The 26,196-nt window shown below is 36.9% G+C and overlaps 3 protein-coding genes and 2 pseudogenes across 9 annotated transcripts; 2 read left to right on the forward strand and 3 right to left on the reverse strand.

Moving 5' to 3' along the window:
• LOC104761842 overlaps window positions 1–1,624 on the reverse strand; it is a 3,326-nt pseudogene extending 1,702 nt beyond the window's left edge.
• On the forward strand, window positions 4,046–5,063 carry LOC109130517 (annotated as a pseudogene).
• LOC104761843 (calmodulin-binding protein 60 B) lies at window positions 7,241–10,836 on the reverse strand. Of its 6 annotated transcripts, none has more exons than XM_010484982.1 (10): window positions 10,619–10,836; window positions 10,466–10,520; window positions 10,235–10,338; window positions 10,063–10,138; window positions 9,911–9,969; window positions 9,325–9,827; window positions 9,074–9,234; window positions 8,779–8,982; window positions 8,375–8,603; window positions 7,241–8,283 (listed from the first exon to the last, which is right to left on the reverse strand). In XM_010484982.1, the coding sequence occupies exons 3-10, from the start codon at window positions 10,327–10,329 to the stop codon at window positions 7,631–7,633; spliced, it is 1,980 nt and encodes a 659-aa protein (XP_010483284.1). In that variant the 5' UTR covers window positions 10,330–10,338; window positions 10,466–10,520; window positions 10,619–10,836; the 3' UTR covers window positions 7,241–7,630. The 6 variants fall into 6 exon arrangements, with proteins under 6 accessions (XP_010483284.1, XP_010483285.1, XP_010483282.1 ...); XM_010484983.1 differs by having other exon boundaries at window positions 10,235–10,345; XM_010484980.1 differs by having other exon boundaries at window positions 10,235–10,381.
• LOC104761844 (bifunctional dethiobiotin synthetase/7,8-diamino-pelargonic acid aminotransferase, mitochondrial) lies at window positions 11,014–15,386 on the reverse strand. 2 transcript variants are annotated; one of them, XM_010484986.2, is made up of 14 exons: window positions 14,681–15,386; window positions 14,408–14,578; window positions 14,055–14,316; window positions 13,814–13,894; window positions 13,552–13,672; window positions 13,341–13,477; window positions 13,048–13,142; window positions 12,612–12,724; window positions 12,380–12,526; window positions 12,119–12,252; window positions 11,902–12,033; window positions 11,673–11,804; window positions 11,435–11,547; window positions 11,014–11,320 (listed from the first exon to the last, which is right to left on the reverse strand). In XM_010484986.2, exons 1-14 carry the CDS (start codon window positions 15,379–15,381, stop codon window positions 11,146–11,148), a joined length of 2,514 nt encoding a protein of 837 aa, XP_010483288.1. In that variant the 5' UTR covers window positions 15,382–15,386; the 3' UTR covers window positions 11,014–11,145. The 2 variants fall into 2 exon arrangements, 1 of the variants encoding a protein (XP_010483288.1); XR_763329.2 differs by lacking the exon at window positions 11,014–11,320 and having other exon boundaries at window positions 11,902–12,013.
• On the forward strand, window positions 16,974–21,751 carry LOC104761846. Its single transcript, XM_010484987.2, has 9 exons — window positions 16,974–17,298; window positions 17,396–19,765; window positions 19,854–19,958; window positions 20,045–20,197; window positions 20,281–20,444; window positions 20,531–20,678; window positions 20,768–20,890; window positions 20,976–21,063; window positions 21,164–21,751. The coding sequence occupies exons 2-9, from the start codon at window positions 17,624–17,626 to the stop codon at window positions 21,328–21,330; spliced, it is 3,090 nt and encodes a 1,029-aa protein (XP_010483289.1). The 5' UTR covers window positions 16,974–17,298; window positions 17,396–17,623; the 3' UTR covers window positions 21,331–21,751.

The raw sequence follows: 26,196 nt of genomic DNA on the forward strand, positions 1-26,196 counted from the left end.
AAAAAAAAAAAAAAAAAAAAAAAAAAGAAAAGAAAAAAGTATTTCTTCCATTTCACTAAATTAACTCGAGAAGCAACATCCCAAAAAAGGCAACCTTTCATATCGATAGCGCTGCAGAGGCAAAATTGACTTGGGCACAACACCCAAACTCATCATCATTCAATTGAGACCGTTTCACTTACTGTGTGGTCCGTTTAATTTTAATGGGCTTCATATTAAAATACGAGCCCATAACGGATAAGCCAAATTGAGACCGCCGTATGTGTTTGTATTGTTTGACTTTGGTGTTTACATAATTTGATCTGAATTTGATTTAGCCACAAAATCAAACCTATGAATCAAAACAGAGAATCACAATTTGATCTGAATTTGCAAAGAGGATCTTGAATCAAGTCAATACAAACTAACTAACACAACCCATCAACGTCGTGGCTCAGAGAAGACGACGGCGACGATAACTTTCAGATTCTTCTTAGGTTTCAAGAATCTGAAACATGTTTAATTAATTAATTAATGTGTAAACCCATTTATCAAACATGTTTAATTGGGCTACCCAATTTATATCCATTTAACATTTTTAAATAAATGTGACTAAATGGGCAGAATTTTGTATATGGGTTTGATTAGAATAAGTAAAAAAAAAAAAAAGAGGCTAATGCAACGCAAATTAACTCTAATTAAACAGTAGTACACGGCGGGTCACAAACTCGCACATTAGCAGAAAGAAAACCACATTTAAGACCATATACAAGGGGCGTACATTTGGCCTGTCCCCGGTATTTTTTGTTTTTAAATAAATTAAAAAAGGCAGCATCTGTATGGGACGTTTCTTAATATGGGACGTTTTTTGCTGTGTCTTTCGTTACACGTGGCAGCATCTGTGTGGTTGGTGTTGTTTGGTTTTTTTTTTTTTTTTTTTTTTGGTTTTTAATTTTATGGATTGAATAAACTGTTTTTAATTTTTAATGTATTAATTGTATGTTTTGTTTTTTTTTCAAGTTTTTGTAACTTTGTAATTTTCTTATGAACGGTTAAAAAAAGATTTGATTGAGTATATTTGGACTAACTTTGGACATCTTCCAGATAATGAAGATTAATTAAAAAAAAATTTATGAATTAAATAAAATGTTTGTTTTTATTTTTGATGTTTGTATGGTTTATGTTTTTTATCTTTCATGTTTTAATTGTATATTTTGTTTTTTTCCAAGTTTTTGTAACTTTTTAATTTTTTTATGTTTTTAATGTCAATGTTATATGTTTTATTTAAATTAAAACTTTAATATGTTTTTATTTATTAATTTAAATAATTAATTTTTTAAATGGACACCAATGCTCATACCACAGTTAAGAAACTCTCAAAATAAGATTAATATATTTGAAGGACCAAAAATTGTCCTACACTAATGCACATGTCCTAAGACTAATAAGAAAAGAAAAGAAAGGAAGCACATACATATAATAAAGCCATAGTTGATAGAACTACGCGAAAAGATAAACATATATATATTTGTAATAATTGATTAATACTTGCAGGCGTCGCAACCAAAGCAGAAATTGCATCCACCGTTACATCCAGGGCAACCAAAACGGCTGCACCCAGGACAACCACTGCAACCGCCGCCATAGTCTGGTTTTTCACCGCCGTTGGTTCCTTGTCCCTGACCGGCGTCTTGACCAGAGGAGGGTTTGTCTTGTTTGTTATTGCCCGTCGATGTCTCAGGCATTTTCTTCTTCTTCTTTCGGACAACAAGACCTCCGGGTATGTGGGGAGGGAAAGGAATCAACTCGTCTTGTTCTTCTCCTTCTTCTTCTTCTTCTTCTTCTTCTTCTTTTGGAGGAGGAGCGGTGGAGTACCATTGGTTTGTTGATGCCACCGGACGAGCTTTAGCTCTTGAAACCGTCGCCTTCGCTGCACCACTCACTGCTTGTGATATCCTTCTCATTTTTTTTTAATGGTTTCTCTCTGTCTTTTCTCCGTGACTGTGTTGGTATTATATACACAAACGGGACTGCGTTATATGGAGCCCTAGTTTTTGCATTAAACCCCATTTCCCCTGCGGGAAAGCTTACCTTTGCAAGGCAAACACCAAAGATAGCAATAGTCGTATCTGCAGTGTTGATAACGATGTGTTATAAAGAGGACATATATTTATTGTACACCCACACTCCCCCCGTTAATAACAGTATTAATTTAAATATATACAAACTAAAATAACCAAAGAGATGGAAAAAGGTTACTACTCTCCCCCTCCCAAGTGCTCTTACCACAGACTCTCCTAACCAAATACTAGTATACGACTCTACATGCACGTTAGGCGTTACCAATAAACTTTTGAGATTCTACAAAATGTAATATCGTGATATATTAAACAACAATGAGATAATACGTTAACATATTTCGGGGGTGTTCTTTACTTGTGGATTGTGATGAACAAGTTATATTTATTGGTACACGTTCGATAAATAGTTTAAAACATATTTTGTTTTTTCAATATGTTAAAGAAAAACATTAAGAACCGAATCAAGGACTGCACCTGCTCTGCCACCATCATAATGATCTATATATATACTGTACGATTTAGCAGAAGCCTCATCATCACACTTACACTCTTACATCACATTTAACTCTACTTTGATTTTCCCACTTCCCATTATTTTATTTTTCAAAAGAGAGTTCATGGCATGGGTGATGGGTCTAAACTCTAAATGAATTCTAAGATTTGGAACAATTTTTATTACCAAAAGATGATTGACTTACATACATCCAGATCTCCAATAGGACCACACGTGGCACACTTACGAATCGGACTTTGAAGTTCTATAGTATATACACACACAAACGATTGAGTTACATACAACAACTTTTTGTTGATTACCAAACGATTGAGTTACATGCAACAATTTTTTGTTGATCTTTCACTGAATATATCTTGTGCATCACAATATCAGACTAATAGCATACTTTGATCACAATCGGATTTTGAAGTTCTATGTATATATATAGAAAGATCAAACAGAAAGTTTAATTTTATTTTTATTTATACTAGTTGTAATAATACTCTAGCATATATATATATATATATATATTGATATTGTTTAAGTATGTTATGTATATTTTTTTTTGATAAAAGAACAGAATCAAAGACTGCTACTGCTCGTCTGCTTCCAACATCATTTACAACTGACACTTACAGCTGTGACGTAGAAAGCGAAAGAGTAGTATCCATCATATCCCCACATTAATTCTCCTTATTCGTCATTATCTTTGCATACACTGATACACAAATGATACAACATTACTAAAATTTGGAATCGTATTTTTCAAAACAGAGATAATAGACCATGCATTAATCCATATATATGATTTTTCTTTGCATGTCTATATTATTTGGATGATGAACCCAATCAAAAATTCTCGTTTCATATTTGTTAAAGACTAATTTTTTGAAATATCTATCGGACGATTCAATCAAGTTATTCGTCGTAGAATTTAGAAACGGTGTTTATGTCAATTGGTTAGTGCATATGAAATTCGATATATATACACTTTGGTTTATTTTTGATTTGATTCTAGTGTATCCGTTTTTCTAGTCAGTTGATGGTCCAAACTCAAGCCCAAAATCTTTATAGCCCTACTCAAAATTGTCGTTGTAACTACGATTAAGCATTCAACATGCGCTTGGCATTACTGGCCCTGATTTTGAAACTAAGCCCCATATAATGTTCAATCGTGAGTTCGTGACCACATTGACTGATGTAGTTTGGTGCGAAAGAGGAAGGTGCCGAAGTTGCCTCTGCCACAAGGAAAACCTCTAATTCACTAAATCATTATATCATTAGCGAAGGTAAGTTGGTTTCAAAAGTTTCCACATATGGGATTTTCACATCTCAAACAGTGGCTAGTTTGTTTAGTAAAAATGGAAACTTTACAAAGACAAAAGCCGTATGTGGTGGCAGGTGTCCCTTTTATAAGAGAGAAGATGAAAAAACAGGAGTTAAGGCATTATAAGCAATTAGGGTTCTTTTGTGAGCTCACAAGACAACAATGGCTCTGTTTTTCAGCCGAATCTCTAAGCTTTCTGTAAGATAACACAACACTCACCTCTCTCCCGTATCACAGTTTCTTGATTGATTCTGCTTTTATAATTTTGAGTTTACTTGTGAATATTGACAGGCTTGCAGGGTCAGTAATGCTCGCTTCTTCTCATCACTGCCCGAGTCTCCGTACTTGCTTCTGAGTAGTGTGAAGGTGGGAGAGCCTTCTGAGAGTGGCAAAACCGTAAAGAACAAGTTATTCGATCCTAGGACGGAGAGAACGGTGAAGAGCTGCGAGAAAACGCACCCTAAGGAGATCGATGGAGAAGTTCTAGTGGGAGCATCGCAAGGATGGGTTGTTTGTGCGAGCAAGAAGGATACTTCATTACTTCAGTACATATGACTGATGTGTTCAAGCCATGGGTCTCATCACCAAAAGTCATGTCCTTGCCTGCTCTTGAGTTCTCTCCACGTCTTGCTCTGAAAGAAGTGGCTCTCTCGTGTTCTTCTCCTGACGAAGACGACTGTGTCGTGGCTGCAAAGTTCGATAGGTCTTATCTGAGTGTATGATCCCAGAGGCCGAGTGGGAGATGTTGGATGCATGTTTCATGACCAAACACTTTGTGGAGTAACCCTCTGGCGAGTTTTTCTTCGTCAAGTGGTACCGCGGGTGTTTGCACAAGGAGAACATTGACAAGGAAGTGGAAAGTGTCCATAGCCAAACAAGGCGCTTCATGGTGTTTAGAGAAGATGAGGAGAGCAGAGGCCTCTGTTACACTGAAGATATTGGAGATCTTTGCATCTTCCTTGGCAAGAGTGAAGCCTTTTGTCTCTCCGCGAGCATGTACCCGGGACTAAGACCTAACTCCATCTATTACATTGGGGCGGGACTTGGTTGCTACCATATTGGCTCTGGTATTGTCCGCACCTACAATCCCCCTGGTACACCCAAAGCCACCATTGCGCCCTTCTGGATTCATCCCACTGATCCCATATGCTCCCTTCTGGATTCATCCATCTTTGCTTGAGCTCTAGCTAGGAATTGGGTCCAAATAAGTGCTAATATTAAGTCTGTCTGCTTTAATTTATGTTGTGTTCTTCACCAAGTGGTTATCACCATGCCACTTGTTAGGTCTGGTTTGAGCTTTTGTGTCGTGTGTTATAAAACCAAATTGGTCATCACATTCCATTTGTTATTAGACTATCCTCAGATCCTTAGTTGTTTCTTAAAGGCAATTTTTAATAATAAAAAGGGAAGAAGAAACTTTGTTAAAAGAGAAAGAAAATTTTGTTGATTATTGGTAGAATCAACTTAAGGTGTTTCTTACTAATAAATTTAGTAAAATAATAAATAATAACTTAAAAATATTTAAAATTATTTTATAAAACATAGAAACATATTTAAATAATAAAAACATAAAATAACATACAACATTTAAAATTAAAACACAAAACATTAAAAAATTAAAACATAACACAAAACATGAAATAAAAGATAGAAACATATTTAATTAAACATGAAACATATTTAATCTTCAAATTTAGTCCATAAATGTTCAACTAAATCATGTTTCAATTGGTGATGCGCTTCTCTATCACGAATTATTGTTTGACCATTCAGCACATTGCTGATATTTGAAGCCATATCGAAAGAATATGAAAGATCCACATCATCTCATTGTGGGAAATCAGAAACGTCAGCTTGAGTATATCCATCTCGTTCATTTTCAACAATCATATTGTGGAGTATGATACACGCCCTCATAATCAATCCGACTTTATCTTTATCTCATAAAAGACATGGATTTTTAATTACGGTGAATCTAGCTTGTAGGACACCGAAGACACGCTCAACATCTTTTCGGGCACCTTCTTGGCGTTCAACAAATAAAGATGCTTTCGGACTCTGTGGTAGTGGTATGGATTGAATAAAAGTTGCCCAGTTCGGATAAATACCGTCTGTCAGATAGTAAGTCAAATTGTACTCTTTGTCGTTAACGTAGTAGGTAACTTGTGGAGCTTGACCATAAAGTATATCATCAAAAACGGGAGATCGATCAAGAACATTAAGATCGTTAAAACTTTAATTGAAGTTACATTTAATTTTCAACACCAAACACACAATGAATACACAACCTAGTCACATCCATTAATGAGAGAACAACCACCAATTACGAATAATGACAACCTAGTCACAAAGAAGTACATTCAATCCGAGACACGAGCAAGACACAATTCAATCCGAGACACAAGCAAGATTTACTGAGAAATGAAAGGACTCTATATTTACCTCTTATGTGTTGTTCATCGTTCTTTTACAAACTATAATCTCAGTATGAAAGAACAATTTCAGAATCAAACCACATAAAACAAGGTTCTAAAAACAAAGTCAGATACATATCCCAAACTCATAAACTATAACTCATAAAGCACTCTGACTATTCCAGAGATCAACTCATAAGACTCATAAAACAAACACAAAATCTCATAGTCAACCAACCATCTCACCAAATCCAGGGTTCAACACTCTGACTAATCGGATCATATGCATCATTTCTCACTTTTTCATTTACTTCCAAACAGATCGATCGATCGATCTACACCGGAATCTCCTTGCGTCTGCTTCACCGGAAACTCAACACCAAATCGACGGCGAAACCATTGAGAATCAGATGTGGAAATCAATTGGAAGAGAAGGAAACATATCGCAAATCACGGTTTCTGTCGCAGAGAGAGATAGAAGAGAGAACAACTCGCAAATGAAAGAGGAAGGCCAAAAAAAATTTCCCCCATCAAACTCATTTTACCCCAAATACCAATGATATTGCGCCACCTATCGTCGAAGAAACGTTTCTCCTTGTCCTAAAATTAGAAACGTCTCCTTCCCTTCTTTCCTTTTTTTCATTTTTAATTAATTTCTTTAACTAAGAAAAATCCTTAGAAACAACTAAGGTCACCAACGAGGACAGTCTTAGATCTGTGTTTCTTGATGTTGTTTCCATTTATGATTGCTTCGGCTTTGTACTTTTCTCAGTCAAGTAAGTGGTCATCATGCCACCTGTTTAAAAATTTAAAATATAATAAGATATGTGATCCTGTGGCATGTGGGTTTGTGTGCTAGCTAATTTGTCAACTTCACAAACGAAAAGAGGAACTTGAAAGCTGAAACTCTACAGTGAAAGTAGGATTTGGGTGTACCCCGGTATGCTCTCAGAACACAACCTAATATATAAGTAATAATCAAGGAAACATTACACTGTAGTTTTGTGGAACACAAGCCTTACATCATATAGCAACTCGAGTATCAAATCATAGGACCAGCAAACATAAATTCTACTTGTTGAATCATTTTATCTAAGACTGTAGAATCAGTTCTTACGAATGCTATGAGACATCAATCAAGCGTATTAAAAGTCTCCTGCTTCATAAAACACACATCCCACTGAATCTAACTGTACACTTCCTTTTATACAATACCTGAGGCACTTCACCTCGTGGCCCTTAAGCGTCAGTTTCCATTTGGTAAACACTGTTTGTGTCAATTCAGTGTTGTTACCATAATTAGGGGTATGACCATGATGAAGAAAGACCACACTTATTCGCCATCTTCATCATCATCATCAAGCTCTACAATCTGTGCTCGCCTCTCAGCAGCTTTCCTCCTGATGAAGAACCCCCATCTCATTGCTGCTTTTATCTTAAGCCATCCAACAACAGCTCTGCCTGATCGACCACGGTCTTCATCATAACCTTGCATAGGCGTGTGTAGAAACGATGGGAATGTATATCCATCTTCTGGCAAGTGTGTTGCAGAGCCATTGCCTCCTCCTCCCATGCTGAACAGACGGAGGAACTGTTGCATGTCTTCGCTCTCTAGCATCTCATGGCTTCTGAGTCGGATCTCTTCCTCTGAGAAGAAATCTTCTGGTCCTCCTCTCTCCCGGGGGTTTGACCAGTCTTCTAAATGGTTGAGATTTGCCTGGTGAACAGAAGCAGAGTTGATGTTTTGGTATCCGTTTGTGGATGATTGTGGAGGACCGAGAGCAAGACCATTCATGTTTTGACTGTTTATGGTGCTTTGAGATTGATGTAAGTTTCCCAGGAGCTGGTCTTGCGTTGTACTGCACGACGCAACATCAAACTGTGCTCGTGGGTTACTGCAAGCAGCAACATCAAAATGTGCTCGTGGGTTGGAGTTCAAAAGCTGGGGCTGCGAATGATATCTTGTTGCCAGAGACTGATCATAGCCTGTAGATTGATCAAAGATAAACAGACATATAAGATTTAGTAATTCACTACAATACAAAATTATCAAGAGATTTGATTGCAATATACAAACCTCCAATAGCAAAATCTGAAAGCACTGGAGACTGATTAGCCGGCATTGAAGATGAATGGCCTACCATCTGGATTGGATGGTCAATGGGAGCAGTAGAGTAATTTGCCAAATCAGTTTGAGTAATACTCAACCTGTTAGGCTGCTTCAAGTCTAAAATAGATTTTCCATCATACTCTATGACTTGGGTCCAGTTTTCATATGCTCTCTTCACCAGCCCATCAACATATACCTTTAGAACACAAAAGTGAAATACAAAATCAACTTTGATAAATCTCCTCTTAAACTGGTCTAAAAATGATGAACTCGCTTGCTAATAAACTTTGAAAGAAGATAGTAAATTACTAAATCATAACTCGCAGCAAAGTAAAGAATGGTGTTAAAAGTTAAAGCAACATGGAGCAAACCTTTTGGCTGTCAGTAAGTGATTCAGCAGAGAAGTACTGATCCCCAGAAATGAGACCACTTAGCTCATAGATATTATTGAAGACAACACCAACATTCCTTGAATCCTCAGCATAGTAGATATAAAGCTTGCTGCTCTGGACACACGTCTTTGCGTGCTCTACTAGTGCATCCCACATTTTGTTTGACATGCCACTTCCAAGAATCTAGACAAAAACAAACGGATAAAGATAAAAATTAGCCATGGTGTTAATTCTAATGGACATCTCTTTCAAAAGCAACAAAATAAGCACTTACAGTACGTAATTTCCCAGAATCCTTGACCATTACTCTCAGAAAATCTTCTACAGTATCAATCCCTTCTGCATTAAGCTTTTTATGGAATGCACCATCCTTGCCGATCTTCTCCAATCTCCACACCTCATCAGCCAGAGCAGGTGGATAATGCTTCTTGTACACTGCACATAAAAGAAACAGGCATCAAACTAAAAGAAGTCACACACCACATGGTACAGTGAGAAAAAAAAGTGGAGGTTCCAAGACCATACATTCACCCCTGTGATCCTTAACAATAAAAGCTTCCGTCTTGGCCTCACGGATACGCATGCCATCACAATACCCAGTTACAACCCGTAAACCAAGTCTGAACTTACGACTTCGAATCCAACTCGAGTTATCTGTGAAAACCAGCTCCCCTAAAGTTCCAACTCCTTCTTTGAGAGTGACATACACATCTCCAGTAAGCAACGGTCTCTTTCCAGCACGCTCTTTGACGACATGGCTTTCGAATTCTTCCTGTGTCCAGTCTTCATCATCTTCACTGTTGAAGTCACCCTCAAGCACAACAACCTGAAGTTTAGCTGAAGCCTCTGGACCATATACCACAGCACGTCCAGTGTTTGCATCAATCAAGACGACATGGATTGCAGCACCTTGCTCTCCTTCTACTTTCCCTCCAGTGAATAAAGGGAGAGATAGTCTAGATTTGAAGTGTAACCGTAATTTCCGGCCATCTGGACCTTCGATTCGCTTTGGAGAAGAAGATCCAGAACTGCAAAGTAATAACAAACCTGTTAAGCTAACGTTGAAGAGCATATTACAATGTCAAGAGCTGCTAAATTCTTTTGATTTTACCTTCCAGTAAGCCTAGCAGGGGCTAGTTTCGCCAAAGCACGTTCCACTTCCTCACTAACCTACTCAGTAACAATCCCACATTAAGGCTTAAACAAAAGAATTAGCTAATTTCTAAGCAAAGGTTGAAGGTGAACAAAAGAAAAAGAACTTACAACTCGGCGGAGAATAGGTTCCAAAGAAGAGCAAAGCTTCTGCAAACTGTCAACTTTGAGAGCCTCTACAATCACACTGGGATGAAGAAGAAATAAACCACAAAGTCAGAAACTTTTCCAGTTGTATAAGAACTACGAGGAGGAGAAGGAAGGAAGGATAAGAAATAAATACCTAGCAAGAGCAGGACGTTTACGCTCAGGCTGATCATCATCGTTGTTCCCATCCAAAATCCTCTTGGCTCTATTCATATTATTACCTCTGTCCATGATTTACTTCTGCATTCTCCACCCACAAAAACAAAACCCTAATTTACTAGATCTGCAAATCACAACGATTAAAAATCTCAAACAGCAAACAAAAGTCCATATATATCAAAACCCATAAAACATCGACGAGAATTACCTCGGCTGCTGCTACTACTTAAACAACCAAAAAACCCTAAATCAAGTAACCAAATCTGAAAACCAAAATCCACGTCGGAGACTATATAAGACTTCCCGGTGACTAATTGAAGAACCAAATCAACGACGAAAGAGACAAGTAAGACGAAAGTACCTTAATATCGGAGACAGCGAAATCCCCGGCGAATCAAAGAAATCAAAACAACCGGTGTTGGATTGGAACAATGATGAATTAGTGAACACAAGTGGATTTTTTTTTAGTTTTTTGAAGATAGTTTTTCAGACCGAACAGTCTTCTGTTCTGAGTCTTCGCAATTTTGTCTTTTTTTTTTTGTTTTGGTTTGGGGTTAATCGGGTCAACTGTGGCGACTCATTCGAGCTCTTTACTTTACCAGTGCTTCTTTAGTGGGATTTAATCTCATGCGGTACGGTTTACGTTTTCTTATAATGTGGTCTGCCGCGATTGTCGTTAACGGCTTTGGGAAGGGCCCACTATGAAGTAATAGAGGTCGTTAGTCTTTGTCCGATGAATCTCAGCCGATGGTTCCATGTAAGCAACTTTTCGTTTTTACATCACCAAAAAGGAATATTTATTTTTAGTAATTTCCACAATAAACCGATAGATCTCGTTACAAGACGACAACAAATTACTTGGAGGGCGGTTTTGGGGGGTTTTTTTTTTCATCTTCTGTTGAATTCTCCGAGCCTTTTGTAGAGCTTAGTGAGTAAACGGCGGCAGATTTCAGGCGACGTGCAAGGGCCACACATGAGATAGATGACGTTTCCGAGAGGGCGAGTGAAGATTCCGTCTTCTCTGAGCATCTCAAGTAGAGACTTTGCATACAACGAAGCATACCTGATACACAGCAGACAACGTTACCAAGGTTTTTTGTGTATTCAAATACATTGGAGCTAATGATTAAAAAAAAAAAAAAAGAAACAGACTTGTCAATTTGAGAAATTTATTTACCCGGAATTGGAAGCATCTGCTTTTAGTTCTAGAGCAAATAGGGTTCCTAATACAACCACCCTTTGAACCGCTGAGTGATATGATATTTGTTGCACTAGTTCTTCATCCCACAGCTGCAATATTTATAAGGATTGATTGTTATCAATCGTAATACTTGATTTGATTACAACATATTGATCTACCTATCTGGGCTTGCTCATACTATAAAGACTAAGAGCGTGTTTAGTTGTCCTAATACCTCTTTTAATGTTCTTTGTGAAGTGATGTTATGATTAGTCTCTGGATCTTTGAACCACTCGATGGCTTTGGCAGCTGTTGCGCAACCCATGGCATGAGCCGAGTATGAGTGACCATGAAGCAAGGCTTTGAGCTACAATTAGTAAGGAAAATTAGATGGCTTCAAGCGAAATCAGAAATGCATGAAGACGGTTTTGATAACAAGGAAGAGTCTACTTCTTTCGTTTTACCTTAGAATCTCCAGAAAATGAATCAAATACAGCATCTGTGGCAAGAGTGACAGCCAAAGGAACCATTCCAGCAGTCAACAATTTGGCGAAGCATGCTATGTCCGGTGTGCAACTGAGAAGTTCAGTAGTAGTCTTGGTAAAATCATAGTAATTTGTTAGCAGAATGTAAATGGAATGTAGCAACACATACATATATAATCAAAGCACAGTTGGCTACCTCTACTCCAAGACGCCAGAATCCTGTGAACACTTCATCGAAAATGACTGGAATTTTTCTATTCCGGCACTCATTGACTAGAACTCTTTGGAAAAGCGGATCAACCATGTGCATTCCCCCAGCACCATGAATTACTGCAGATAAAATTGCGACCTTTACAAAAGAGTAGTTTGCATCTAGCAATCTCGAAAGAGAGACCAATAAAGCTAAATCTTTGATTGTAAGGAAGTTATATAGGTACACTATTGAAGTCATACTGACCTGGTTCTATTATCAGTGCTCCAACATGGGTAGATTGCCTAACTCCCGAATACTCTTGTAAATGCTTCGATACATGGGCCGAATATATTGTTGCAAGAATTGAGGTGTCTCTGCTCTTGTCAAAAATCTCATCACGGGTGGTGAAGGCTGTAAGAGTTTGGGAATACTAAATCATACAACTAAAGGAAATGTATTGGAGTATAGCAGATAGAGAGTAGAGAATGCTATTTACTTCCATATTCTTCTGGGGGGATTTCAGAAAAACATTCAGGAAGGGAGAGATTCCAAGCTCCGTTGGAGAGAAAGACGGTAGGAGGATCCAGAAACAGGCCTCTTCCAGTGTACCTACAATGCAAATATATCAACGAACAAGCTGAGAATAACATGATATAGAATGCTTGCTCAATACAATTTGGGTGCGTAAGATGTGAAAAAGGTGAATTTTTGCAGTTGCTGATATCTAGATGTAATCATGATCATATCTAAGGGATAACAACTCTACCTAAGCAACATTAAGAGCTGGCTGCTATGCAGTTAGATCCCTCCCACATTGGTGCAGGAGATGCATATGATCCAAGAATGCTTAATTCAGAAGATGAATGTTGAGAACAAAAATTCTACAGATATGGTCAAGTGAGAATCATGACAAACAATAGAAATTCCCCTACCACGGTTGCTGGAGAAAGCCTGTATAAGGTGATGCTGCTTGTGCTTCCATAGCTCCTAACGTATCCCCATGGTAAGACCCCCGAAGAGCTAGAACCTAAGATAGAACACATATCAAATTTTCACATTTAAACCTGTAAGACATACGACAAAACAGCATAATCTTGCATATGAACTGCCAGGAGAAGAGTAACACTTGCGTCTTAGTAAGCAGCAAAGTGAACAACAAATGTTCTAACAGGTACAATTAAGTGTCTATAGCTAAGCTTGTTGAACATTAACAAGATGATTGTACCTTAACCTCTATATGCTTTTCCTCTTCTGTAGCCTCGCAAAAATCATGATCAACACAAAACTTACGAAATGCCATCTTCAAGGCAATTTCGATTGCTGTGGATCCATTATCCGAGAAGTACACTCGAGAAGCCCAGCCTACATATATAAACTAATTAGCCATCTCCAAATGTTTGAAAACAGAAACAATGTTACAGAAGAAGTATAGAAACCTTTTCCCACTCCCTCTAATAAGAGCTCAGCGCATTTCAAGGCAGGTTCATATACATTCTCAGGGAACATAACATGCCCGAACCTAGCAGCAGTGTAACCCATTTCTCTAGCAAGCTCAGCCTGAAACAGCCTAAACAAAAGTTCAAAATAAACTTCAGAAGATTCATCACAAAAAGAAATAAGCATTAAAATGAAATGACGTAACAATGCACACGGAAATGATATTTGTCATAAAACTGGGAAATAATGGGCACAAATGACCTGGAAAGCAGGATCTGGCCCCTGTGTCCACCAGCTTGCACAAGCATCAAATTGCTGAGTAAGAGAACTGTTATCGGAAGCCTAACAATGATGACGTAAAAAAGTTCAATTAGTTACAGCAAATTCTAGATGAAGATATCTGAACTCATAGAGTTCATGCCTTCCAAGTAACCAGATTGCTTATGACTATACTAACCACACCGGAAAAAGATAAAAAGGATAAGGATTTTCTCATACAAACCTTGAATATTGAAAAATTTTCACCACATCTGGAGTCTATAACCGTCACACCTTCTTCATGCACAAGTTTATGCTGAGTAAATGGCCACCAGAAAATCTCTCCTGCTTGCTTGGCCATGCCGTTCAATCTTTCTAATCTCGCCAAATAAGCTAATACCATTCTCTCTTTTAAATCTTTAAACACAGAATCAGATTCGAGAAACCATTCAATAAGATCATCTGAAGGGTCCTTAGGAATAGGCGGAAGCACAAGCACCGGTACCCTACCAGCCAAAAATGTTCAAACAAGAATAAGAAAAGTAAAAACTACAAATCTATTAGTGAAAGAACTTATAAAGCCACACAGAGAATTACTTGTTTCTTAGATATGACGTTAATGGAACTTCATTAACAAGGCCATGATCTTCAAAAACAACAGCAGCAATATCATATCCTCGAAGTTTCAAACTCTCGTAAGCTGCAATAGTCCCCGAGATACCACCGAGCCGACCATCTCCAACTAAAATTCCGGGCAATCTAAAAGGCCTAACTCCAGGGATTACAATACACACAACCATAAGTAAGAGATAAATCAAATTCGATCTCCTAACATTTTTGAAGGCATACTAAGTAGAAGATAAGTGTTACCTGTAGAGATCGCACTGAAGAGTTCCCGATGGTCCAGGGCTAGCAACTCCACCGGCAGTCTCCACCAAACATAGTAAATCCGATTTCTCGCTTCCCATCTCTTCCGTCAAACACTTTTCAATCATCCGTAGCACGACGGAGTCTTCAACCGTCGCGTTTTCTCTCTCCGAAGCTAAATGCGGAGAGATAGCTGCCTCCCAAGCATACAACGTCTTGCACAAAAGTTCCGGCGCACCGGTGACCATCTTCTCCTCCCGGAAATTCAAATCACACATCCCACTATTACTGACTTCAACATTTAATTGCATAGACTCTGCGGCGGGGAGTGAAGAACGGAGAACAGAGTTGGAGATAGAAAGAGGGATTCGGCGACGGAGAGAGAGCGAATCGAGCTTAGAGTAGACGAAACGAGAATCGGAATCGGAAGGGAAACCAGTCTGTACAGGTTTCAAATAGAGGAGTTTTCCGGCAGGGAGTGAAGTAGGTTGTTGGAGGAGGAAAGAGGCGGCGATGCCTGTAGAGACGAGGGTTTTGCCTAGAGAAGTGTTGGCTGCCCAAATTAAGTAGGTAGGGTGATTGAGAGGTAGATGAAAAGAGTGAGGAGGAGGAGGAGAAGGAGAAACAGCGGTGGAGTAGAATCTGATACGGTGGCGCAAGTGCCGGAGACGGTGGCGGAGGAGAGTGGCGGTTACGGGTAACATTGTTGGGTGGGTGAGGGGATAGTGAAGTGGCGGAGAGTGCGAGTGTTTTTAACTAGAAAGAGTCGTTGTGGTTTGGAGGGTATATTTGGTATTTACTATTTTTTTTATCTTGTGGATCACCTAATTGGCAGAAACTTGTATAAGTGGGCTAGGAGGCCCATATTTTCAAATGCGATTACATTTGGACGTTTTAATGCAATGTTTACAAATTGTATTAAAATATTTCTTCATTTTGAAAAAAGAAGATAAATATTTGTTTTTTTGTATGAATATACAAAAGAAAAAGAAGATAAATATTAGTAGCATTTTGTAATGAACAAATGAATTATACAAAAAAAAATGGTTGATTTTTATTGATAAGGAAGAGAGAGTTGATAATGTTTACAAGTTACAACGTTTAAAGTCGTGACAGTTAATATTTGAGTTTTTTAGATGCATATAAAAGTGTAAACCTACAAAAAAAAAGTAGTTGAAGGCTTGAAGCCTAGCCCTATCTAGTAAATTCCAGACTCAAGCACTCAGTTTTCGTACCGCTATTTAGCTATGCCTGATATGGCTCTATTCACATTGCCAACATCAAAAAATGGTTTTGTCTTGCTAATTTAAGTATTTAGCGTATGAAACGTCAGTTTAGAAAGGAAAAAAAAAGAGAGTATTATTGTAAACTGTTGTTTTTGTCATTGATGAGAAATAATTAAATTATGATCAATGCTGTCTGTACTTTGAAATTCCGGCATACTCTGTTTGAAAGAGTCTGTTGTAGTCCCTACACTTTTATGATCCCCATTCCCATAGTAAAAAGGAACCAAATCAGATCCTGTTTTAAAATTTGAGTTTGTAGTTCACATAAGACACAATTCACCATGAGTGTCAAAACATATTGTCTCAAGTTATTGTATTGTTATATACTTTTAACATGATTTTATTCTGCGAATAAATTGATTGGAAGATGCTTTGGGAAATGTGCCAACTGTCACGATATGATTGGAGAACACGTGACGCAGGCCGCTACGTGTCGCGTGACCAGAAGCTGAGTGAGAGCGCGTGTGTGTTAAAACTAAAATGTGACCACCTTTATTGACGCCATAAATGTCACCACTTATCATATTTATATCCAGATTTTTTTAACAAAAAAATTGATGCAAAAACGTTAAAATATTGATTACTGATGGGAATACAGCGTGCGTTTCAAAATGCGATTTTATGATGTAATAATTGCTGATTAAGTTTAAGAAAAAAATGGAGATAATTAAAATGAAGGTGAAGAAGAACACGCGCAGTGGCGGTGGGCACGCACAAGGAATCTGCGGACGAGGAAAGAAGCATATGCCCCCCCCAAAGCCCCCAAGGCCCCAACCAATATCAATACGCCATGCCCTGGGACTGGGACCGCGACTGGGAGATAAATTAAAAACTATTCTTATTACTATTATTTTAAAATGAATAAAATTTAACGAAATAAATAGTGAAAAGGCGCCACGTGGAGAGCTACCTGGCGGTACAGAAACAGCATCGCATTTTCTAGTTCTTCTTCCTTCTCTCTCTTCTAACCCAGAAAACACATTACACACACACAACAAAGTTTAAAAATATAAAGAAATAAAGATTGTATTTTTATAATCTTTTTAAATTTTGGCCATCGTCGTCTCGTCATCGTCATCATCAAAATCAAAACCAAGAAACCTCTTCCCCTATCTAAATCGAAATCTCTCTTTTACTTTCCTACAAAAATTTCCACTCTTAAATCTTTTTCTGGGTTTTCTCATTATTATTTCCCGATTCAGATTTCGTCTCATTCATACCCAATAAAAGATCAAGAGTGTGGAATCGGGAGGTGCGGAACGTGATTTTGTTATAAATTACGCATTTTTAAATCGAGGGTTTCTGAAAATTCGTCTTCTTTCTCCGAGATTTTAGGTAATTTGATTGAAAAATTAAGGATCTTTTTGAGTATGTGTGTAATTCTTCTTTGGATTTGATTTGTTTACGCATGTCTGTGTTTTCAATTGTCCAGATAAAAGTGCTGATGCTTTGTGAGGATTCGTTCGCACCCGTGTAAATGGAGAATCATTTCAACTGTTATTGTCAACGAACAACTCCCAAGTTCTTTTGTCATCGTGGTTTTGAGATTTGGTACTATACGGATTTCAATTCCCTGGTGCAGTAAGCGAGCTTCGTGATTCAAGAACAGAACGAGATTAATAATTATAGTGATCAGATTGGAAAGAGGAGGTTCGCTGCTATGGATTCAGGTTCTGTGAACTCATCTTCTGTCACTAGTCCAGTCTCTAGCTTGAACGATGAGCCCCATCGTGTTAAGTTCCTGTGTAGCTTCTCAGGAAGTATATTGCCTCGTCCTCAGGACGGGAAACTGAGGTACGTAGGTGGAGAGACGAGGATCGTCAGTGTGAATAGAGATATTAGGTATGAGGAGTTGATGATCAAGATGAGAGAGCTTTATGACGGTGCAGCTGTGTTTAAATACCAGCAGCCTGATGAGGATCTCGATGCTTTGGTCTCGGTGGTGAACGATGATGATGTTACGAATATGATGGAGGAGTATGATAAGTTAGGTTCGGGAGATGGGTTCACTAGGCTTAGGATCTTTCTGTTTTCTTCTCCTGAGCAGGATGGTTCTTCCCATTATGTGGAACGTGATGATCAGAGGGAATCTGAGAGGAGATATGTTGATGCTCTTAATAATTTGATGGAAGGGACAGACTTTAGGAAGCTGCAGCAACATCCTGATTCGCCTCGTTACGATCGTATGGATGAATTTTCGATGATGGAACCGATGTTGAACCAGCTGAGTATTGAGACTGGCGGTGGTAGCCAGAGGGGCAACGAGATACCTATTGCGCAGTATAGTAATCTTCATCAGCTTAGGATTCCTCGTGTGGGTTCAGGGCAGATGCTTGCACCGAGGTATGGTGAAGTAGAAGGTACATGGAGTCCTTACTATTCTCCTCGGCACCATGGACATCATGATCCCAGAACTTTCCAGGAGTTTCCATCTTCGCCTTCTTCTGCTCGTTATCGAATGCCATATGGGGAAATTCCTGATACGGGGTTTGATAGAATGCCTGAAGAGTATGTGAGGCCGGCACAAGCAAGTTATCATCCTTTATATGAGCACCAGCCTCAGATTCCTGACAGTGTGGTGTGGGTACCAGCTGGAGCAATGCCACCCGAGAGTAAAGGAGGTTTTCCTGGGAATGTTCTTCACGGTGGTCAAGGTGGCTATGAAGGTGGTAATGTATGCGAGAACTGTCGTGTTCCGTACCATAGGAACCATCAGCTTTTGGAGCAGCCTAATATAGGCAACAACGGATTTCCACCGGTACATTGTGCACAGTGTCCACCAAACAGGGAAAGTTTCCTGCTTAACACAGATCAAAAACCTACTCATCACGGAGCTTATCCAAATGAGACTTTCGGACATGAAAGAGGATGGATGGTTCAACAGCAGGTGAATCCTAATACTCCAAGGTTTGAGGAAGGAAGGCCACATATTTCTAATGTAGGAAGACCAAACGATCATTACACTCCTGATGGTCCTGGGATGAATTATCCTCTTGATAAACCACTTGGTGGCGGTCCCCTGAATACGGCCAACCCTTCTGCCGAGGAACGTGGGTTTCATTATGGGAATAATCTCTATCCTCCAGGACCTGAAAGTATCCACTCAGCAGGTCATAGCCATATGCACCCTCAGCAAAATATATGGCAGAACGTTTCAAATCCTATAGCTGGCCCTCCAGGCTTGCCCATGCAAGTCAATGGCACAGTCAATCAGACTGCTATCAGGAATTCAATAGAAAATACTCCTAGGTATTCTATTGGAGTGGACAATCAAAACGTTGTAGTTGGTTCTCCGCAAAGGATATCTGGCTTTGATGGAATGTCCTCTCCTGGCCAGCCTTACTACCCTAATCCCCATTTGCAAGATAAAGTCTTCCCTTTAGACCCAAATTGGGTGCCATCTGAGAACCCGACTGTACGTAACGAATATCTACAAGTGCGTGAGCCTTTGTCTGGGCCATTATTACAGACAAACCTCAATACTGCACCAGTTGTGCAGGCACCAGTTATGCAGACACCTGAGTGTGTTAATAGTTCTGTTTCAAACGGTGTTCCCTTCCTAGATAAGCCTCAGCCCTTAGCTGAGGGAAAGAAAGATATGGGGAATCTGGAACAAGTTAGTCCTTCTGCTACTACTCCTGAAGGGGCAGAGCTATCAGTAGAGCGTTTGAGTTTCTTGCCTGAGTTAATTGAATCTGTGAAGAAGGCGGCACTTGAAGGAGCTGCTGAGGTTAAAGCTCATCCAGAAGAAGCCAAAGATCAAGTGATGCCGGAGTTGGTGGAAAACGAACCAGAGCATATGGTGAGTATTCTAATATGTTAACCTATTATGAATTCCCTTTCTTTCCTTTCTTCTGACTTCCCTTTTGCAACAACTTTTTGTTTTTCAGAATGCTCAGGACGAACCTGAGATAGATTCTGATAGCGACAACCCAAACAATTTCAAGATTGAACAAACAAAGGCTGAGGCTGAAGCTCGATCCAGGGGACTACAGGTTTTTATGCTTAAACCCGTCTTATAGAATTCCAAAACCGAACAAACTTCTAGTCCTTTTGACTTTGTTTTCTCTTCTTCATCTAGAGTATAAGAAACGATGATCTGGAAGAAATTCGAGAGTTAGGCCATGGAACATATGGATCTGTTTACCATGGAAAATGGAAAGGCTCAGATGTTGCAATTAAGAGAATAAAAGCCAGCTGCTTTGCAGGCAAACCTTCTGAAAGGGAACGTTTGGTAAAATTTATTTCTTTTGTTATCAATTGAATATAACATTTTCATCGACGTATAAGTCTCTTACTGCTTTTCTGCTGTTGCAGATAGAAGATTTTTGGAAAGAAGCCCTGTTATTGAGCTCATTGCATCACCCAAACGTTGTGTCGTTCTATGGAATAGTTCGTGATGGTCCTGATGGTTCTCTAGCAACTGTGGCGGAGTTCATGGTTAACGGATCTTTGAAACAGTTCTTGCAGAAGAAGGATAGGTAAAAAAGATTCACATATTCATGCATTATATCCTATTTTCCTAGAGGATTCAAGTATCTGACATCACATTGGCTGACTCCTCCAGAACCATTGATCGTCGCAAAAGACTCATCATAGCCATGGATACTGCATTTGGGATGGAGTATCTGCACGGAAAGAACATAGTTCATTTCGATTTGAAGTGTGAGAATCTTCTTGTGAACATGAGAGATCCTCAGCGTCCTATATGCAAGGTTACGTTTTTGCTCATCTGATCTCCCATTATAACAACAAAGAGTAAGCTTATATGTTTCTCATAAATTGATATTTTCTTCTTTTCCAGATTGGTGATTTGGGGTTATCGAAGGTGAAACAGAAGACCCTAGTATCAGGAGGTGTTCGTGGGACTTTGCCGTGGATGGCACCTGAGCTATTGAGTGGGAAAAGCAACATGGTCTCTGAAAAGGTAACCAAATTTCTTATACAAGTTTGCAGCTGTTAATTGCATTGAATCTCGTAGTCAACTAACCAAGCCTGTGTCTTTTGAATAGATCGATGTTTACTCGTTTGGGATTGTAATGTGGGAATTGCTCACTGGTGAAGAACCTTACGCAGACATGCACTGTGCTTCCATAATTGGTAACTACACCTTTCTTTTACTTGATCTTTTAAAAATGTATACTTGTGAATGATAAGAGTTATGAAACTAAGACATATAGATTGGTGTTTTTGGTTACAGGAGGTATAGTGAATAACGCATTGCGCCCTAAAATCCCACAGTGGTGTGATCCAGAGTGGAAGGGATTGATGGAAAGTTGCTGGGGGTCTGAGCCAACAGAGAGACCATCCTTTGCTGAAATATCACAGAAGCTCAGGAACATGGCTGCTGCTATGAATTTGAAATAAATAAATATATACATAAGCTAAAAAAAAAAGAATAAAGATGATGATGATGAAGAAGAAGAAGAAGATGGTGATGGTGCCATACTGCCATGGTTCTTGAAGATTTAAAGGCTTATATTTACTTTGGGTTTTTATAAAAAGTATAGTTAGCCTATTTTTTGGTTACCACTTTGTTTTGCGGTTGGAACGCCAAAACTAGCGTCTTGTGGGAGAAAGGAAAATGGTGTTTTATTGGTATATAGATTTTATGTTTAAATTAGAGGATTTTGGTTTGGAACCTTTTTTGATCGAGCAATGTATTGGTTGCACTTGAGATGATCATTAAGGTCTGTCCCTCGTTCATATTTTTTTTTTTTTAGGGGTATTAATTTGGTGTTTGTATATAAGATTTGTGGTTAAGAACGGTACACATTAGATTATTCTTTATTTATTTTATCAACTTAATTTGTTTCTTAAAATTAATTCTTACTGCGTGAGTATTTCATGTTAAGATTTTGGACCAGTTGTTTCGTGTTTGATAGATTACTCTGTTTTATATGCATGCTTGTTATTTAAATTTTATGAGTACAAGGATATGAAAAAAAATATCCTTAAAAGGTGAAAAAATCTTACTTTTTACATAGGGTGGATATTAATTTTGGACTATTATTATTATGTCTTTCTTGCCATGATCTTTAATAGTATCATTATCAAGAAAATGTCAGGTTTTAATATTGTGTGGCTTTTATCATATAACTGCAAATATAGATAAGATGATTTAAACTCTTTGTGGTATAAAAGATCAGGACAGCCAACTCAAGCAGCGACATATAACATAACAGTTGATTTTTTTGAAATTTTAAATCTGTAATTTGCAATATTGCATAGTCTATATAACTTGAATCCTATTATAGTAAAACACTTGGACCTAGAATGTTTCCAATCTTTCGTGGCCAATAAACAAAACTTGTGGTCAGAGAAGCTCCGTAAAACGGCGTCGTCTAGTCACAAAAATCCCAAGATTCGAACAAACCCAACTCAGAGAATTAGACCAAGAAAACTAGTGTTAATATAGAGGTGAGGTTAGGTAATGGATTAAAGGGTCGTCCAAAGACAAGCTAGAGAGATGGCAACAAACTGTGACAGGACTGCTGCAATCTTCTTCTAAAGACAAGCTATATCTCTCTCTCTAAATAGTTAGTACTTATTAGGTTTGACTTTAAATAAATATTTTGTTTGATTCTTTAATTAAAATTATTTAAATTTTTAATTATAATAAAAAATTAGTATATTCTTATCTATGAACAGAAAAGTCAGCCCCCTCACAAGTACAAAAGATCTTCTTTAATTTTCTTGTCATTAAAAAAATTAGCAAGTGAAGTAGGAGAAAAACTAAAGCATGACATTATCAACTCCGATGTCGTATCTTCCTTGTACACAGAACATCTCTAACCAAATTAATTTGTTATAAGAGAATTATTACAAAATGTTGTGTTAATCATTTGAGCCCATGAACTTAATAAATAAAAGTCCAGTTATGAAACATTATCTATTAACAAAAGGAACTCTATTTGTAGTTTTTGTTAATTAAGAAATTAAAATTAAACACGTATATATTAGTAGGTGATGTATGTATACCATTTAATTAACACTGGCAATTTTGGTTCTAGTAGTATAAGCTTGAGTATATCATACTTAATGGTTGAATTTTGAAAATAAGTCGTATTAGTAGTAATTTAAGTGTAAGGTCAAGATACGTGACACCATCAAATAAACCAATGTCTTGTCCTCTACAAACACATAATATGGTATTGACATTGTTTTGTTTAATTATGCCCTCGTCTTAAGTCTTCAATGCAACACCTAACACGCGCTAATGACATTTCCTTCATATGGTCAAACTCACACGTAACATACACCCACATGTGTTGTATACATATTTTATTTTTTCTTAGAATGAAAATTATTTGAACCAATAGAAGAGAGTATGATTCATATTCAATATGTCATATGAAATATATAATACATAAAAACTGAATCATATGAAATGCAATCATTTTAATTTTACCTTCTCGTTGCAAAGGAAATTGTGTACGGTAATGGGTTAGTCAACCCAAAAGTGACGTGATGAGGAGTGACACTTTTCCTTTGGTTAGTTTTTGGTTGGTAAAAAGAAAACATTAGTTATAATATAAATGTGGCATACTCAATCTTGTCTTGAATTTGTTGGGAAAAAATAACAAATCTTTGAAAAACGTGAAAAATATAAGGGCTAATCACAAAAGAAAAAACAGGAATTATTAAGTGAAAATATTTTAAAATTATTTCTTAATACATTTCTAATTCATTTAACTTTAATTTTGGTTAGGATTTAATATTTATATACAATTCACCACATTAACTATATTTATGGCGAGTATATATATATATATATATATATAAAACTCGAATTTGTGATTTTAATATTAATTAGCAATGTCAATATATTTAGAAATGTTTTCTTACTAATATTTTGTATTTTATTTCATGGCTTACAATTAGGTCTAATATGTTGATATCAACCATAATATTGAAGGTGTACACATAGATATACACAGTTAGTAGTGTTTTCATCCAAATAACAAAAAGAGAGTATACAATGATTTAGTAGAAAACCTTGGGGATACATAAATAATATTAGCTGTGAAATTAATTAAAAGTAAACAACCTCTAAGCTAATACGCACCTATCTAAGCTTATCCTCTTATGACAGAGAAAAAGAAAAAAGGAAGATCACACATATGACACATCTATGTATACAATATACAAATATTTAACCACTAACCAGCTCGATTATAATGTCTTAAAGATTGGGATTTGTCAAATGCATCGATTCTAGGGTTTTGAAAAAGGACAACAAGAAACATTTGCGTTGCTTTTATTTTAAAGCTCTGAATTTCCTGGTGTCTTCAATTTTTTATTATATTATCTAAATAATATATTTTATTATATTATGCCCAAAAAAAATCTTTTATTATATTGTAGGGTTATTAATTTATACAGAATATTAGTTGCTCCTTTTTGAAATTTTGATGGTTTCCTCTTGTTATTTTGTTACCTAGTTGTGGTTCCTTATCTCACTTGATTATTTAACTAACTAATTAAAATGATTAATTAAAATATATATTTTCTTTTATTATATACACATTTAAGTTTTTATAACGACATATTTGTGATAACCCAAGGTCAATTAGTGTAAGTTGTCTGGTTGTTGAGATCAATTATTGTATTAAAGCTTCTCCTTTTATATTAAATACAGTACGTCTTCCGATCCATGCACCAATCAATTTCCACAATTAGCATGAAAAACCCTCGAAACTGTTATTTGCTTAAGAAAAAGAAAGGTAAAATAACAAAATAGTATGTAAAGATATAAGGTTTTAGGAAACAAAATTTAATTTTGAAATGCGGCCATCCTATAAAATTATTCAAGATCATAATAGTTGTCGTTTAGATCATATTATTGATACAAACTTACTTACTTTAAGACGTAACTCTTGCAAGTTTGGAAAGCCATAGTACCTTTTTTAACTAATGATTGTTGACCTTGGTTCATGCAAAGCCATTTGTTATAGATTTACGATCATTACTGTTCTGAATATTTACAGATACAATGTTTTTTTTAATCATATATTCCTATTCAAATTTCTTCGAATTTGAAAATGCACCCACTGCGCGTAGACTATAAGATCAAATATCTATAGATAGATTATATGTATATATATATATTATGTAAAAGAGACTATAAGTCAAAGAACCAAGAGTTTCTAGAACACATACATATGACACATTAAAAAAAAACGGCCTTGACATGGAAATTGATGAAGTCAATCTTATTTTACAAATTAAGGACTCATATAGTCATATATAACTGTATATTTATGAAATATGGTCTTCTCGATATCGACGTTTTTCCTTACGGCACACGCATTTTTCATATATATCATCGATTAATCTCTTAGAAGCTTCTTCTTCTTCTTCTAACTAACTGCACTTTCTATAGTTTTGGACTTGATGTCTGATTTTCTGAACAAATCTGTTCTCTTAAGGTTCTCGACTATAAAAGTATGGAAATACTGAAAGTTATATGGAACATATAATAGTTTAATTAATGGTAGCTCAGTGCTCATAATATTGTTAACATAATGTAAATTTGTATATTAGTTGAAGTTGGCCATTATACATTTATGCAATTTCCAAAAATTAGCTAGGCTTTTTACCCTAAATTTCTGTCATAGTTGAGAAAGTCTGAAAGTTAAGAAAGTCAGAGTTGTGTATATCTTTTTTGCCTTTTCAATAGAGATTAACTAATCCAGACAAAATAATCTTCTATAAATTTCAGCAAATTATTCAAATTCAAGAACTGCAACAGAAACTAAAATAACTGATGACATTTGATTGGCTATAGAGAGAACATTTCAACCCAAGTCATGACAAATCGATATGATGGTTTGTTCCTGCCCTTTAATTTGACCTATATTAATCATCTAATATATATAAAGTGATAATGCGATTGGACAAATTATTCACGCAAGTGTTTCTTTACGTTAATGATTATTAAAACTAAGACAACTGTTTACCTTTTCATAATGAATAATATAATATAACTAAAAGTTTAGAAAACTAATCCAAAATGCAGAAAAAGCAAAATCCTAGTTAGAAAAATATACTATTAGGGTTGAAGTTGAATTATAAGAAAGACACTAAAACGCGGAGAGGAAGAGGACTTCATTTTTATAATAATTACTTTTTTAATTAAGTTATAATAATCATCAACTAATATCCTCTGTTTTTTTCTCGCCTTTATAAATCATCTCTTCTAAGCATTAGATCATTTCATCATCACATCAA

This window comes from Camelina sativa, chromosome 18 (genome assembly GCF_000633955.1).
Source record: "Camelina sativa cultivar DH55 chromosome 18, Cs, whole genome shotgun sequence".
Lineage (NCBI taxonomy): Eukaryota > Viridiplantae > Streptophyta > Magnoliopsida > Brassicales > Brassicaceae > Camelina > Camelina sativa.